At 33.1% G+C, this 14,177-nt stretch overlaps 1 protein-coding gene and 1 long non-coding RNA gene across 2 annotated transcripts; both read left to right on the top strand.

The window, feature by feature from the left end:
- The first annotated feature begins 1,162 nt into the window (after positions 1–1,162).
- On the top strand, positions 1,163–1,918 carry LOC145619715 (uncharacterized). The gene has a single exon (XM_081674419.1). The coding sequence runs from the start codon at positions 1,163–1,165 to the stop codon at positions 1,916–1,918; it is 756 nt and encodes a 251-aa protein (XP_081530545.1).
- Positions 1,919–9,557: 7,639 nt separating this feature from the next.
- On the top strand, positions 9,558–13,634 carry LOC145621532 (uncharacterized). The gene is made up of 4 exons (XR_014108433.1): positions 9,558–9,797; positions 10,294–10,403; positions 11,389–11,461; positions 13,127–13,634. It is a non-coding gene; the product is annotated as an uncharacterized LOC145621532 (long non-coding RNA).
- Positions 13,635–14,177: the final 543 nt, after the last annotated feature.

Consider the following 14,177-nt stretch of genomic DNA (forward strand, 5'->3'; position numbering starts at 1 on the left):
CCACAATGCTAATTGAGTCAAATGAAAGTCAAACACATTCAACAAAACTAATTAAGTCAAATGAAAGTCAAACACATTCAAACAAAGCTTTTTGAATCAAATGAAAGTCGAATGCTTTGAACAAAGCTAATTGAGTCAAATGAAAGTCAAACACTTTCAACAAAGCTTTTAGAATCAAATGAAAGTCAAATACATTCAGTCCAAGCTTTTTGAATCAAATGAAAGTCAATTTCATTCCACAATGCTAATTGAGTCAAATGAAAGCCAAACACATTCAACATAGCTAATTGAGTCAAATGAAAGTCAAACACATTCAAACTAAGCTTTTTGAATCAAATGAAAGTCAAATGCATTCATCAAAGCTAATTGAGTCAAGTGAAAGTCAAACACTTTCAACATAGCTTTTAGAATCAAATGAAAGTCAAATACACTCAAACAAAGCTTTTTGAATCAAATGAAACTCAATTGCATTCCACAATGGTAATTGAGTCATATGAAAGTTAAACACATTCAACAAAGCTTTTTGAATCAAATGAAAGTCAAGTGCATTTAACAAACCTAATTGAGTCAAATAAAAGTCAAACACTTTTAACAAAGCTTTTTGAATCAAATGAAAGTGAAATACATTCAAACAAATCTTTTTGAATCAAATGAAAGTCAATTGCATTCCACATTGCTAATTGAGTTAAATGAAAGTCAAATTTATTCAACAAAACTAATTGAGTCAAATGAAAGTCAAACACATTCAAACAAAGCTTTTTGAATCAAATGAAAGTCAAGTGCATTCAACAAATCTAATTGAGTCAAATGAAAGTCAAATACTTTCAACAAAGCTTTTAGAATCAAAAGAAAGTTAAATACATTCAAACAAAGCTTTTGAATCAAATGAAAGTCAATTGCATTCCACAATGCTAATTGAGTCAAATGAAAGTCAAACACATTTAACAAAGCTAATTGAGTCAAATGAAAGTCAAACACATTCAAATAAAGCTTTTTGAATCAAATGAAAGCCAAATGCATTCGTATTCACAACTTTGGTTTGCAGCAGAATCCTTGGATTTGTGTTGGGGACTTCAATTCAGTTCTTTGCTTTGATGATAGAATTAATGGCAATCCTGTCTCTGATTATGAGGTGAAAGACTTTTAAGACTTTGTGGATATCATGGAATTTTGTGAGATTAAGAGCAAAGGTCCTTTTTATTCTTGGTCTGACAAGGCTCATGATGGGCCTAGGACTTGCACTAGCATTGATAGGGGTTTGGTTAACCAGGCATGGTTGGGTATTTATGGGCATGTTGAGGCCCTTTACCTTAACCTTGCTCTTTCTGACCATAGCCTTATCTTGATTAAGCTTTCTTCTGCTCCTCCCTCTCAAGGAAGACCTTTTAGATTCTTGAACTGTATAGCAAAGCATGATCAATTTCAGGATATTGTCAGGGATACTTGGGGTGTTTTTGTGGCTGGAAATGCTATGTTTAGAGTTTGGAATAAGCTTAAAAATGTTAAAGGCAACATCAAGGGTTTGCACTTGAAGTATTTTGCTAAAACTGCTGAAAGGCTTGAAGCTGCCCTTGTTGATTTGGACAGTATTCAGAGTAATATGGCTAGTAATGCCGATAGTCTTGAGCTTCAAATTAAAGAGACTGAAGCTATTGCTCAGGTCAAGTATTGGATTGGAATTCAGGAAAGCATTTATAATAAGAAATCTAGGGTGGAATGGGTGAAATTGGGGGATGCCAATAATCACTATTTCTTTTCTATGATGAAGCACAGGCACTCTAGAAATAGAATTGATTCAATCTATAATGAACAGGATGTGCTTCTCAGAGGTTCTAATGAAGTGGCTGCTGAAATCTGTAAGTTTTATAAGAAGCTTTTACGTGAGAAAGCTCATGGTTTCCTGCTGTCGATTTGGTGACTATGAGGAAAGGGAAACATTTAAGCTATGCTTCTCAGCAATTTTTGATTACTCCTATTACCCATGCTGAGATTGATTCAGCTTTAAAAGACATTGATGATTCAAAAGCTCCAAGGATAGATGGCTTCAATGCTTACCTTTTTAAGCAAGTATGGAATGTTATCAAAGCAGATGTTTATGCTGGGGTTTAGGAGTTCTTTGCTACTGGGGTTATGCAGAGACATTGGAACTGTACTACCATTACTTTGGTTCCTAAAGTTCCAAATCCTTCATATGTGAAAGAGTTTAGACCTATTGCATGTTGTACTGTGTTATACAAGCTAGTTTCTAAAGTAATAACAGAAAGACTAGCTCAGGTTATTGGAGAGGTTGTTGATGATGCTCAAGCAGGTTTTATTCCGGGGAAGCATATTGGGGACAATATCTTGCTTGCTACTGAGTTAATTAAGGGCTATTCCCATAGATTCATTACCCCAAGGTGCATTCTCAAAATAGAATTGAAAAAGGCTTATGATTCTCTTGAATGGGGCTTCTTAAACGTTGTTATGGAAGAGATGAGCTTCCCTAAGTAGTTTATTGATTGGGTTATGGGATGTATTACTTCTGTTTCCTTCTCAATTCTCTTAAATGGGTTTCCTAGCATCCCCTTTGAAGCAAGGAAAGGATTAAGGCAAGGTGATCCTATGTCCCCTTTCCTATTTGCTATTAGGATGGAATATCTCACAAGGTGTTTACATGAGTTGAAATCTACTCCTGACTTTAATTATCATCCCAGATGTGAAAAAATGAGTATCACTCATCTAATGTTTGCAGATGATTTATTGATGTTTGCTAGAGCTGATATGGTCTCTGTTCAGTTGCTTTTTCAAGCTTTTTAAAAGTTTTCTAAGGCTTCTGGCTTGTCTGCTAACTTGGATAAGAGTGAAGTGTTCTTTGGTGGTGTAAGTGAAGCTGAGCAGCAGGTTCTTAAAGAGACTCTTGGGGTTTCTCAAGGCACTCTTCCTTTTAGGTACCTTGGGGTACCTCTGTCTTCAAAGAAACTCACTATTAACCAGTGTAGACCTCTGGTTGTGAGAGTTATTGCTAGAATTACAAGCTGGGCAGCTAGGCATCTTTCTTATGCAGGTAGAATCCAGTTGCTGAATGGTGTTCTTTTTGGGATTCAAACTTATTGGGCTCAAATTTTTATCCTCCCAAAAAAGATTCTTAAAGAAATTGAAGCTAGATTTAGAGCCTTTCTTTGGACTGGAACTTCTAATTTTTCAAGGAAAGCTCTGGTAGCTTGGGATACAGTCTGTTTGCCTAAAGTGAGTGGAGGTTGGAATGTCATGTCCCTTCCAATTTGGAACAAAGCAGCTGTGACTAAGTTACTCTGGGATTTATCTCACAAAGCTGATAATTTGTGGGTGAAATGGGTGCATATCTACTACTTTAAAGGTAGAAATTGCTGGGATTTCCCTGTCCCTAAGAAATGTTCTTGGGTGCTGAGGAAAATCTTGCAGTGTAAAGAGATTGTAGATAGTGTGGGGGGGGGTGGGGTAACTTTGTTCAAGGCAATATGATGAAGATTAAGAAGCTCTATGCCTTGCTGAGACCCCAGAGACAGAAAGTTGATTGGAGAAGATTGGTTTGCAATAATAGAGCTACTCCTAAAAGTGTTTTTATTTTGTGGCTTGCTCTTTTGAACAGGTTGGTGACAATGGATAGGTTACTGACATGGAATATCCATTGTGATCCTGTCTGCTTGCTTTGTTTGTAGAAATCTGAAATAGTTCAGCATTTATTCTTTGAATGCTCTTATGCTCAGAAAGTTTGGGAGGCTGTATTAAAGACTCTGCATTATAATAGGCAAATTCCGCAGTTTGCTGATGAAGTCAAGTAGCTGAGGAAGAATTGCAGGGCTAAGAAAGGGTTGCTGATTATGGCTTTTGCTGAAACAGTCTACAGCATTTGGATTCAAAGGAACTCTGTTGTCTTCAATGGAGTCTGTAAACCTGCTGAGGTTGCTGTCAGAGATGTTGTTTTTAATATGGCTTGCAGATGTAATGAGACAAACTGTGCTTTGGTTATTAGCTAATTTTGTCTGTTTTTGGTTTTGGTGTATAGCTTGTTTGTTCAGTCCTGCTATGGCTATAGATGAGTCTGAGAAGGGCTTTTGTTCTTGTTGTTGTCCTGTCTCTTGTTCTTTCTCATCCTTCCTGGAAGGTGGATTAAGATTGGGGATAGGCACGGGTTTTGTCTCTAAGGTGAATCCTTCCTAGAAGGTGGAATCTTAGTTTCAGAACCTATTTTGGGATTGGCTGCCTGTTTCAGGCTGTGTAGTTTGGGGTTTACAACTTAGCTTTTTGTAAGTTATTATTCTTGTGCTTTTGGTAATGAAATTTAATTTACCAAAAAAAAAAAAAAAGTCAAATGCATTCAACAAAGCTAATTGAGTTAAATGAAAGTCATACACTTTCAACAAAGCTTTTAGAATCAAATGAAAGTCAAATACATTCAAACAAAACTTTTTGAATCAAATGAAAGTCAATTGCATTCCACAATGCTAATTGAGTCAAATGAAAGTCAAACACATTCAACAAAGCTAATTGAGTCAAATGAAAGTCAAACACATTCAAACAAAGCTTTTTGAATCAAATGAAAGTCAAATGCGTTCAACAAAGCTAATTGAGTCAAATAAAAGTCAAACACTTTCAACAAAACTTTTAGAATCAAATGAAAGTCAAATACATTCAAACAAAGCTTTTTCAATCAAATGAAAGTAAATTTCATTCCACAATGCTAATTGAGTCAAATGAAAGTCAAACACATTCAACAAAGCTAATTGAGTCAAATGAAAGTCAAACATATTCAAACAAAGCTTTTTGAATCAAATGAAAGTCAAATGCGTTCAACAAAGCTAATTGAGTTAAATGAAAGTCAAACACTTTCAACAAAGCTTTTAGAATCAAATGAAAGTCAAATACATTCAAACAAAGCTTTTTCAATCAAATGAAAGTGAATTGCATTCCACAATGCTAATTGAGTCAAATGAAAGTCAAACACATTCAACAAAGCTAATTGAGTCAAATGAAAGTCAAACACATTCAAACAAAGCTTTTTGAATCAATTGAAAGTCAAATGCATTCAACAAAGCTAATTGAGTCAAATGAAAGTTAAACACTTTCAACAAAGCTTTTAGAATCAAATGAAAGTCAAATACATTCAAACAAAGCTTTTTGAATCAAATGAAAGACAATTGCATTCCACAATGCTAATTGAGTTAAATGAAAGTCAAACACATTCAACAAAGCTAATTGAGTCAAATGAAAGTCAAACACTTTCAACAAAGCTTTTATAATCAAATGAAAGTCAAATACATTAAAACAAAGCGTTGTGAATCAAATAAAAGTCAATTGCATTCCACAATGCTAATTGAGTCAAATAAAGTCAAACACATTCAACAAAGCTAATTGAGTCAAATAAAAGTCAAACACATTCTAACAAAGCTTTTTGAATCAAATGAAAGTCAAATGCGTTGAACAAAGCTAATTGAGTAAAATGAAAGTCAAACACTTTCAACAAAGCTTTTAGAATCAAATGAAAGTCAAATACATTCAAACAAAGCTTTTTCAATCAAATGAAAGTGAATTGCATTCCACAATGCTAATTGAGTCAAATGAAAGTCAAACACATTCAACAAAGCTAATTGAGTCAAATGAAAGTCAAACACATTCAAACAAAGCTTTTTGAATCAATTGAAAGTCAAATGCATTCAACAAAGCTAATTGAGTCAAATGAAAGTTAAACACTTTCAACAAAGCTTTTAGAATCAAATGAAAGTCAAATACATTCAAACAAAGCTTTTTGAATCAAATGAAAGACAATTGCATTCCACAATGCTAATTGAGTTAAATGAAAGTCAAACACATTCAACAAAGCTAATTGAGTCAAATGAAAGTCAAACACTTTCAACAAAGCTTTTAGAATCAAATGAAAGTCAAATACATTAAAACAAAGCGTTGTGAATCAAATAAAAGTCAATTGCATTCCACAATGCTAATTGAGTCAAATAAAGTCAAACACATTCAACAAAGCTAATTGAGTCAAATAAAAGTCAAACACATTCTAACAAAGCTTTTTGAATCAAATGAAAGTCAAATGCGTTGAACAAAGCTAATTGAGTAAAATGAAAGTCAAACACTTTCAACAAAGCTTTTAGAATCAAATGAAAGTCAAATACATTCAAACAAAGCTTTTTCAATCAAATGAAAGTGAATTGCATTCCACAATGCTAATTGAGTCAAATGAAAGTCAAACACATTCAACAAAGCTAATTGAGTCAAATGAAAGTCAAACACATTCAAACAAAGCTTTTTGAATCAAATGAAAGTCAAGTGCATTCAACAAAGCTAATTGAGTCAAATGTAAGTCAAACACTTTCGACAAAGCTTTTAGAATAAAATGAAAGTTAAATACATTCAAACAAAGGTTTTGAATCAAATGAAAGTTAATTGCATTCCACAATGTTAATTGAGTCAAATGAAAGTCAAACACATTCAAACAAAGCTTTTTGAATCAAATGAAAGTCGAATGCATTCAACAAAGCTAACTGAGTCAAATGAAACTCAAACACTTTCAACAAAACTTTTAGAATCAAATGAAAATCAAATACATTCAGACAAAGCTTTTTAAATAAAATGAAAGTCAATTGCATTCCACAATGGTAATTGAGTTAAATGAAAGTAAAACACATTCAATAAAGCTAATTATGTCTAATGAAAGTCAAACACATTCAAACTAAGCTTTTTGAATCAAATGAAAGTCAAACGCAGTTAACAAATCTAATTAAGTCAAAGTAAAGTCAAACACTTTCAACATAACTTTTAGAATCAGATGAAAGTCAAATACATTCAAACAAAGCTTTTTGAATCAAACGAAAGTCAAGTGCATTCGACAAAGCTAGTTGAGTCAAATGAAAGTCAAATACTTTCAAGAAAGCTTTTAGAATCAAATGAAAGTTAAATACATTCAGACAAAGCTTTTTGAATCAAATGAAAGTCAATGCATTCAACAATACTTATTGAGTCAAATGAAAATCAAATACATTCAACAAAGCTTATTGCGTCAAATGAAAGTAAAACACATTCAAACAAAGCTTTTTGAATCAAATAAAGGTCTTATACGTAAACAAAGCTAATTGAGTCAAATGAAAGTCAAACACATTCAACAAAGCTTTTTGAATCAAATGAAAGTTAAACACATTTAAACAAACCTTTTTGAATCAAATGAAAGTCAAATGCATTCAACAAAGCTAATTAAGTCTAATGAAAACCAAACACATTCAAACAAAGCTTTTTAAATCAAATGAAAGTCAAATGCATTCAAACAAAGCTTTTTGAATCAAATGAAAGTCAAATGCTTTTAATAAAGCTAATTGAGTAAAATCAAAGTCAAACACATTCAAACAAAGCTTCTTGAATCAAATTAAGGTCAATTGCATTCCATAATGCTAATTGAATCAAATGAAAGTCAAACACATTCAAAAAATCTAATTGAGTCAAATGAAAGTCAAACACATTCAAACAAAGCTTTTTAAATAAAATGAAAGTCAAGTGCATTCAACAAAGCTAATTGAGTCAAATGTAAGTCAAACACTTTCGACAAAGCTTTAGGAATCAAATAAAAGTTAAATACATTCAAACAAAGGTTTTGAATCAAATGAAAGTTAATTGCATTCCACAATGTTAATTGAGTCAAATGAAAGTCAAACACATTCAAACAAAGCTTTTTGAATCAAATGAAAGTCGAATGCATTCAACTAAGCTAACTGAGTACAATGAAAGTCAAACACTTTCATTAAAGCTTTTAGAATAAAATGAAAGTCAAATACATTCAGACAAAGCTTTTTGAATCAAATGATGTCAATTGCATTCCACAATGGTAATTGAGTTAAATGAAAGTTAAACACAATCAACAAAGCTAATTGAGTCAAATGAAAGTCAAACACATTCAAACTAAGCTCTTTGAATCAAATGAAAGTCAAATGCAATCAACAAAGCTAATTAAGTCAAATGAAAGTCAAACACTTTTAACATAGCTTTTAGTATCAAATGAAAGTCAAATACATTCAAACAAAGCTTTTTGAATCAAATGAAAGTCAAGTGCATTCAACAAAGCTATTTAAATCAAATGAAATTCAAACACTTTCAACAAAGCTTTAGAATCAAATAAAAGTTAAATACATTCAAACAAAGCTTTTTGAATCAAATGAAAGTCAAATGCATTCAACAAAGCTAATAGAGTCAAATGAAATTCAAACACATTCAACAAAGCTAATTGCGTCAAAAAAAGTAAAACACAATCATACAAAGCTTTTTGAATCAAATGAAAATCAAATGCGTTCAACAAAGCTAATTGAGTCAAATGAAAGTCAAACACTTTTAACAAAGCTTTTAGAATCAAATGAAAGTCAAATACATTCAAACAAAGCTTTTTGAATCAAATGAAAGTCAATTGCATTCCACAATGCTAATTGAGTCAAATGAAAGTCAAACACATTCAACAAAGCTAATTGAGTCAAATGAAAGTCAAACACATTCAAACAAACCTTTTTGAATCAAATGAAAGTCAAATGCCTTCAACAAAGCTAATTGAGTCAAATGAAAGTCAAACACATTCAAACAAAGCTTAATGAATCATATGAAAGTCAAATGATTTTAACAAACCTAATTGAGTCGAATAAAAGTCAAACACATTCAACAAAGCTTTTTCAATCAAAGGAAAGTCAAACACATTCAAATAAAGCTTTTTGAATCAAATGAAAGTCAAATGTGTTCAACAAAACTAATTCAGTCAAATGAAAGTCTAACACATTCAAATAAAGCTTTTTGAATCTAATGAAAGTCAAACACATGAAACAAAGCTTTTAAAATCAAAGGAAAGTCAAACACTTTCAAATAAAGATTTTTTAATCAAATGAAAGTCAAATGCATTCAACAAAGCTAATTGAGTCAAATGAAAGTCAAACACATTTTAACAAAGCTTTTTGAATCATATGAAAGTCAAATGATTTCATCAAAACTAATTGAGTCAAATGAAAGTCAAACACATTCAAACAAAGCTTTTTGAATCAAATGAAAGTCGAATGCATTCAACAAAGCTAACTGAGTCAAATGAAACTCAAACACTTTCAACAAAGCTAATTAAGTCTAATGAAAATCAAACACATTCAAACAAAGCTTTTTTAATCAAATGAAAGTCAAATGCATTCAAACAAAGCTTTTTAAATCAAATGAAAGTCAAATGATTTCAACAAAGCTAATTGAGTCAAATGAAAGTCAATCACATTCAAACAAAGCTTTTTGAACCATCACTAGTAGAAAAATACAAAAAGGCACCGCTGAATGGCCACCGGTTTTCGAAAACCGGTGGCTTAAAAAATGGGTGGGGTTATATATATTTAAATTGCCACCGGTTCAAACCGAACCGGTGGCATATATGGTAAAGGCCACCGGTTTGAACCGGTGGCTTTGTTAAAAAATAAAAACGCGCCTTCTCTCTATTAGGCTATTACTACGTATATTAGCTTAGTTATTCTTCTCGACTTCGCATACTTTCTTCTTTGTTTTTTCTCTCATCTCGATTTCTCTGTCTCCTCTCTGCTCAAACCCTCCTTTCTCTCTCTTCACTTGCCTCCTCTTTCTCCATCTACCGCCGCTCCACTCTTTCTTTCTTTCACTCCTCTCTTGGCAGCACTACTGGGGAATTCAGGATTTGAGGATGATGACGACGGTGGTGATTGTTGTCCCCACCATCGTAATTGACGGTCTATTTATGGAATTCTTCACCATCGTGATTCAGCCAGATCTTTGCAGATGTGGTGGAATTCTTCACGAAGGTATGTGCTCTTGGATTTGAGATTTAGGGTTTCTGGTTTTTATTTACTTTTTTTTCCACTTTTTTGTCTGAAATTTGTTATTACTGTTCAATTTTAAGCTATAATGCTCTTCAATTTTGTGATTGTGGTGTAATATTTGGATTAGCTTATAAATATTGTTATAGCATATTAGTCAGATTTGATAATTTTGTGATTAATTTGCTAGTTTTGTGATTATTTTGTCATTTATAGAAATCTATTGGTTATATGCCGATATGCTTCCGCTGTTTGCTTGCATTGTGTATATTTTGCAATTGATGTGTTTTGCAATTACTTTGATAACATATAACCCGAGTTATTCTGATATAATGCTTGCATTGTGATTAATTGGCCAGCTAATGCTAATAGTATAGTAATTGTGATGCTGCTGCTGGTGCTGCATGTCATTGCGTTATTCGCGTAGTGTGAAATTCAATCTTTCATTACTAATATTAAAGATTTTATGTGTTTTTTGCAGGCTATTACTTCAACTGAACAAAGAAAGGTGAACTGTTTTTTGGTGATGTGAGTACTCAGGTGAAAAACAACAATGTCACAGCTGATATCAAAGTGGACACCGGCTCTAATGTGAGTCACAATATTGCTGGAATTGGTTGGATATGATATTTTGATTCTTGAAGTATTCTAAGCTGTGATCGGTCTTTTTTTTACTTGAGATTATATTAATTTGTTTTTTCTTATATCCTGGAGTATAGTTATTGTTGTTAATTGTACTATTTTATGAAGAGTGTTATTATGAATGAGTTGTCATGGTGATAAATTAGTTTTTTTGTCTAGATTGAGTTGTCACATCACTAGCTTGAAAGTCAGCGTTGAAGTCTTGACTAAATGATTGTTATTTAAAGGCTTCTTTAGAAAGACTACTGCTACTTGCTGCTTGTCTGTTTCTTTGATTTTTACTTAAGTATTGAGGATGACAAGTAACAGATAGTTACACTTTTAAAAGTATCTTCAATTCACCATTACAAGTCTTCTATGTTGTCATTGCCCTTTGGAAAGAAGATTTAGTTTATTTTTGAACTGAATTTAGCTTTGTGTGATTCGTGCATACTTTAGCTTAGTTAGAGTTATGTTGTGATGAGGTTGATGAACATGTTGTTCTCTTCACGGCACCAAGGTGATTATGGTGGTTGTGGTCGTGATTTGCCAGCCCACTCCAGTTCTACATCTCTTCTTGAGTCCTCTGCTTAAATTCGAGAATAAGGTACTTGTATTTTTTTCGATTTTTTTTGGTTGCTGAATTGTGTTTTTAGGGTTAGGATTTGGTTCATATTGGGCTTCAATTTCCTGGAATTCCGATTTGTTTTGGTTTGAATTGATTTGGAATTGATTAGGTTGTTGTGTTAATGTGTGGCAGACATGTTTCGATTGTAATACCAAGAACCCTACTTGTGTTAATGTATTGATAATCTATAAAAAGAAAATTGTGAATTTGGAATACCCTTGATTTTCAGAATTTTTAAATGGGGTTTATTACAGTATTTGTATGATTAACTTTAAATGTCAAGTTTATAATTCTAATAATGTCGTCATGAAATTGTGCTGATTTTAGGTACCATCACAAGGAGAGAATGTAACTGATACTTCTCCTCAGGCCGGGGCAGACGTCACGGTCCTAGAATCAGGTAGTTGTGAGACTCTTGTGTATTTGTGTACTATGTAAGGCTGTCCCATTGTTCCTTTTAATCCTTTATTATAATTTCACATTTGATATAGTGTTCATACGTATTGAATTGGCTCGTAAATGCGGAGTACATAATTGATGATTGTATAATATTGTATAATTTTCTTTTAAATGACAATGCTACATTGATGTATTGTTCATGTGATCTATGGTTTGTTTCGTTTGTAAAAATTTGTATAATATTGTATAATATTATAAGTTGGAAGTTTACCCCCCCCCCCCCTTAATGTTGTTAATTTTACTGTATGTTTAAGTGTATCCTTGTAGTTGTTGGTTGCTCTATTCGTAATGCCTCTTTGTTAAGTGTGTTACTCCAATTCGTAGTTGTATGAATAGAGTAATTGTATCCTAATGTGCTTATTGTTCGGAGGCCTCAAGTCTTCAAGGGATAGTGGCATATTGGTGTCCCAATTGCTATGTTGAATCTACATCTTCATGCTTATCCTATACTGTAATGCTTATTGCGTAAGGCAATTTTGGTGCAAAATTTTGTGCACCTGGTGGTCCTCGAATTATAGCATATGATGATCAGTGCATACCTTTTCTTAGTATGTTGATACCTTGTGACTTACGTTTGAATGATTTGAATTATTCTTTTCCTGCCATGACATATATTTGCCCCTCCTTGCATTGCACCCACAAAAAAACCCTTTCCCCTGTCATCTTCTTCTTTTAAATCAATGACCCTGAATTTCTGAACTTACAAAACTGGTTTCTTTAGGCTGGTTTCTGACCACTGTGGAAAGACTCAGATTTCTTTTTTTGTTTTGTTTTATTTTGTTTTTGGTGAGAGTAAGGCCAGTGAAGTGTAGAAACATTTTACGGTTCAATCCATAATACAATTTTTTTTCTTCAGAGGGGTGAGGGGTGGAAGGCTAAGCAAAACTCTCAGTGAGATCCTGAGAGAGGGGATGGGGGAAGGGTAAGGGTAAAAGTCAGGGAGTCCTCACCCCTCTTGATGTCTTAAGCTTGAACTCCCGGGTGGGTTAGCGTATGAGAGGAGTTTACCTTAGTTCGCAAAATGGACTGATTTTGTGATTTTTATACTATTTACCTCAATTTCTTGTTGATAAGGTTACGAGTCCATCCTGTTAAAATGAGGTCGTGCTTGTTTGTTTGTAACATATATATATATATATATATATATATATATATATATATATATATATATATATACAGTAAATATAATAGCATGAATTAATGCTTCTGTTGGCTAATAATTTTTCATCTCGATTTTTTTTTTAATAATAAGTAGTTGACAGACAAATGGAAGTAGATGCAAGCTTGGTGGTTTATATCGGAGTAATTATTCATGCTATTCGTCTTAATTTCTTAATATTGCTAGCATTTTCGTAGTTTTATGAGATACAATGGATATACTTAACACCGTTGCTTGTATTTGAAGTGATTGTCACAAATATTTGAAGGTGATATATCATATATGTGAATTATTGAGATTTTTTTTCTCTATTTAGATAAGACCCAATTTTGAAGGTCATATATCATATAAGTGCTGCCTCGCAAGGCGGCTGCTGCTGCTGCAACTTCTGCCGCCTCGCAAGGCGGCTCCTGCAACTGCTGCTGCTGATGCTGTCTATATATGTAGATGCTTCTATATATTCTGATGTTGTCTCGCATCACAAGGCTGCTGCTGCATGCTTCTATGCTCCTGCTGTTGTTCTAGTCTATGCTACTGCTTCTATGCTGCTGATGCTGCTGCTATGCTCTACGCGACTGTTGTTCTACTCTCGCTGCTGCTAATCTGCTCTATGCTAATCTGCTGACAGAGGAGGGCTTGCCAAGACTGCTTCCACATTTCCTCCCTTTTAAAACCATGTTCATGTTCATGGTGTTGTTCATTTATTCGTCAATCCATTGATAATTTCAATTGGATACATTGTCTTGTTTTTTTAGATGTTAACTTAATTTGTCAGCTCTGATTTAAGATCGTTTGTTAATTATTATTATTTTTTTTTTCAGATTGCATATAGTTGTGTGAAGGCTTGAACATGTATTTCTGATCATATATCTCTTTCGTCTGTTATGAATGAACCTGAGCGCTACAAATGTCTTCATTATCGCAATTCTTTGCTGCTGCTTTTATGTTGCTGTGATGCTACTGTGCAGCCTCTTTGTTTGTAACCTTGTATTTTATTTTATTTTTTTTGGACAAAAATTGTAATATTACATCATTTTTTTATGAAAATAAGTAAGTTTATGTATATGTTAGTGTTTATATATCATTTTAAGCGAAAAAAATGCAAAAAAAAAAAAAATTTATTTTTTTTGGCCATTATTGGCACCGGTTTTGAACAGGAACCGGTGCCAATAACCCTGACCAAAAAAAGCGCCAAGGGTTATTGCCACCGGTTAACCGGTGGCAATACTAGTTTTTGCCACCGGTTTTGAACCGGTGACTTTGCATCAGACTATTGCCACCCCCAAATGCCCACCGGTTCAAAACCGGTGGCATAGGGGGGTTTTGAACCGGTGGCCAAATGCTTTTTTCTACTAGTGCATATGAAAATCAAATGATTTCATAAAAGCTAATTGAATCAAATGAAAGTCAAACACATTCAACAAATCTTTTTGAATCAAATGAAAGTTAAACACATTCAAACAAAGCTTTTTGAATCAAATGAAAGTCAAATGCATTC

Source organism: Chenopodium album, chromosome 27, assembly GCF_948465745.1.
Source record: "Chenopodium album chromosome 27, dcCheAlbu1.1, whole genome shotgun sequence".
NCBI classification, from domain to species: Eukaryota; Viridiplantae; Streptophyta; class Magnoliopsida; order Caryophyllales; family Amaranthaceae; genus Chenopodium; species Chenopodium album.

Bases quoted from the DNA above. Each gene is read 5' to 3' on its own strand.
- LOC145619715 (XM_081674419.1), top strand. From the start codon at position 1,163: ATGGAATTTTGTGAGATTAAGAGCAAAGGTCCTTTTTATTCTTGGTCT.